At 56.8% G+C, this 1,991-nt stretch overlaps 1 protein-coding gene across 1 annotated transcript; it reads right to left on the bottom strand.

The window, feature by feature from the left end:
• Positions 1-660: 660 nt before the first annotated feature.
• LOC109743537 (protein DEETIOLATED 2) lies at positions 661-1,761 on the bottom strand. The gene has a single exon (XM_020302640.4). The coding sequence runs from the start codon at positions 1,610-1,612 to the stop codon at positions 812-814; it is 801 nt and encodes a 266-aa protein (XP_020158229.1). The 5' UTR covers positions 1,613-1,761; the 3' UTR covers positions 661-811.
• Between the last annotated feature and the right edge of the window lie 230 nt (positions 1,762-1,991).

Below are 1,991 nucleotides of genomic sequence, written 5' to 3'. Positions count from 1 at the left end.
ATAGCCCGAAACAATTTTGGGTTGTGGTTCCACAACTGTTCTAAAATAGCTTTTGTTTTAGCTTCAGCTTTTTCCAAGTCCAAAAACAGCCCCCAAATCTGAAACAAACAGGGCCATAGTATGCAACTTTCCCTTTTCTTCTATTTTTTCTTTTGGTCTGTAACCATACTATTTTGATCATGAACTGGAATCGTCCGGGTTCTCAATAAAATAATTCAAGTTCTGATTATCTTTGGTATTGAAATGTACTTTCTCTGTCCCAAAATAAGTGTTTTTGATTTAGTACAACTTTGGTATAAACTTTGGGGAGCTTATGCTTTCTGGAGTTGGTAATGTCATACAAGTTCTTTGGAGATTGACATTTTAGACATACTGATGTACTGATGACATACTGATGTACTCCGTACTTGGAATTGTTTATTTAAAGCCTTCGGTTCAAGGTCCAACCATTCTCGTTCTGAGCTCATTCAATATGATATATGGAGAATCTCAATATCTGAAGCTGCACTACCAAAGCTAAAACTGCACTAACGAAGTTGCGCGACTATTTTTAAAATCGTCCAATTTTTAGTCTGCGGGACATGTATGGGATCACTTCAAGGTGATCATGGTTCAGTGTTGATCCAGAGAACAATGTGGTTGAGGTTTCAGAAAAGTTCATTTTCTCCAAACCATATTCAATTTCCAAAGGAAGGGAATCAGCCAATCCTCAATCACAAGCAGCCATTAGGAAAAGGAAGAAAAGGAATTACAGTTCTCCTCACCCACACCATTTTTCCCCTTCGATCCCAGGTGACAGAAGTTGCAGAGGCTAGTAGATGTACGGGATGACCGCCTTGCGCGACGCCGGGTACTCGCCGCCGAACTTGTTGAGGTACCACTGGCGGTGGTCCCTGGCCCTCGGCATGAGGTTGGCGCAGGTGTAGAGGAAGAAGGCCCAGGCCGCCGGCGACCAGGCCACCAGGCAGTAGCCGAGCCACTCCACGATCTCGCCGAAGTAGTTGGGGCAGGTCACCGCGTCGAACCAGCCGCCGCGCGGGATCTTGTACCCGCCCCCGGCCTCCTTGAGCCGCAGGAGCTCCTTGTCCGCCGCGACGTTGACCCGCATCCCCCACGCGAACAGGGCGAGCCCGACGAGGCAGCGGGCGAGCGCGAGCGCGGAGGCGGGGCGGCCGGCGTGGAGCCCCCAGGAGCGGGCCTGCACGTAGGCGTTGAGGAGGTTGAACCCGAAGGCGCAGGCGGCGACGAGCACGGGCACGGGCGCCGCGGCGCGGCGCAGGCGCAGGATGCGCAGCGGGTGGAGGACCGTGCGGTTGACGTAGTGGAGCGCGTAGAGCGCCGGTGGGAGCGCGGCGAGCGGGGCGGCGAGCAGCAGCGGGAGGGGGGAGACGAGGGGCGGGAGCCAGAGGGTGGGGCTCTCCATGGCGCACCAGGCCAGCGCGGCCGGGATGGCCGGGCCCCACCCCGGGCGCGAGAGCTTGCCGTAGGGCGCGGAGACGAAGCGGAGCAGGAACACGGTGACCGGGCTGATGACGTAGAGCGCGAGCAGGCACCGCGAGAACAGCGCGTCGCCGCCCGCGGCTCCGGCGGCGGCGGCGGTTTGGTCGGACATCTTCGGTCGGCTCGCTCTTGGGTCTGGGGACGGGTGCGGCCGCCGCGCGGGGGTCGGGTCGGGTGGGATGGAAGCGGGGGTGCGCCGGGGCGGGTGATATATACTGTTCAGCGGTGGGGATTTGGGGTTTGCTCGGGCGTCGACATCGAAGGGGACTGCGGACTGCAGACTGCGTTTGGTTTGTACGGTGCGGGACCGCGAGAGGGGAATCTGGCATCTGGGACGGGGGTCGTGGTGTCAATGATGACGCCCCGCACCCGAAAGATGGATATCGCTGTCAACGGAAAACGGTTGATTCGGCGGAAAGTAGAGTGGGAAGGGAGCGTCGTCAGCTACGATCCTCAAGCAGTTCTTTTTTTGGTATCGTTGTTGAGAACAC

Source organism: Aegilops tauschii, chromosome 3, assembly GCF_002575655.3.
Source record: "Aegilops tauschii subsp. strangulata cultivar AL8/78 chromosome 3, Aet v6.0, whole genome shotgun sequence".
In the NCBI taxonomy this organism is placed as follows: Eukaryota; Viridiplantae; Streptophyta; class Magnoliopsida; order Poales; family Poaceae; genus Aegilops; species Aegilops tauschii.
This window is presented reverse-complemented; position numbering and strand designations above follow the sequence as displayed.

Bases quoted from the DNA above. Each gene is read 5' to 3' on its own strand.
- LOC109743537 (XM_020302640.4), bottom strand. From the start codon at position 1,612: ATGTCCGACCAAACCGCCGCCGCCGCCGGAGCCGCGGGCGGCGACGCG.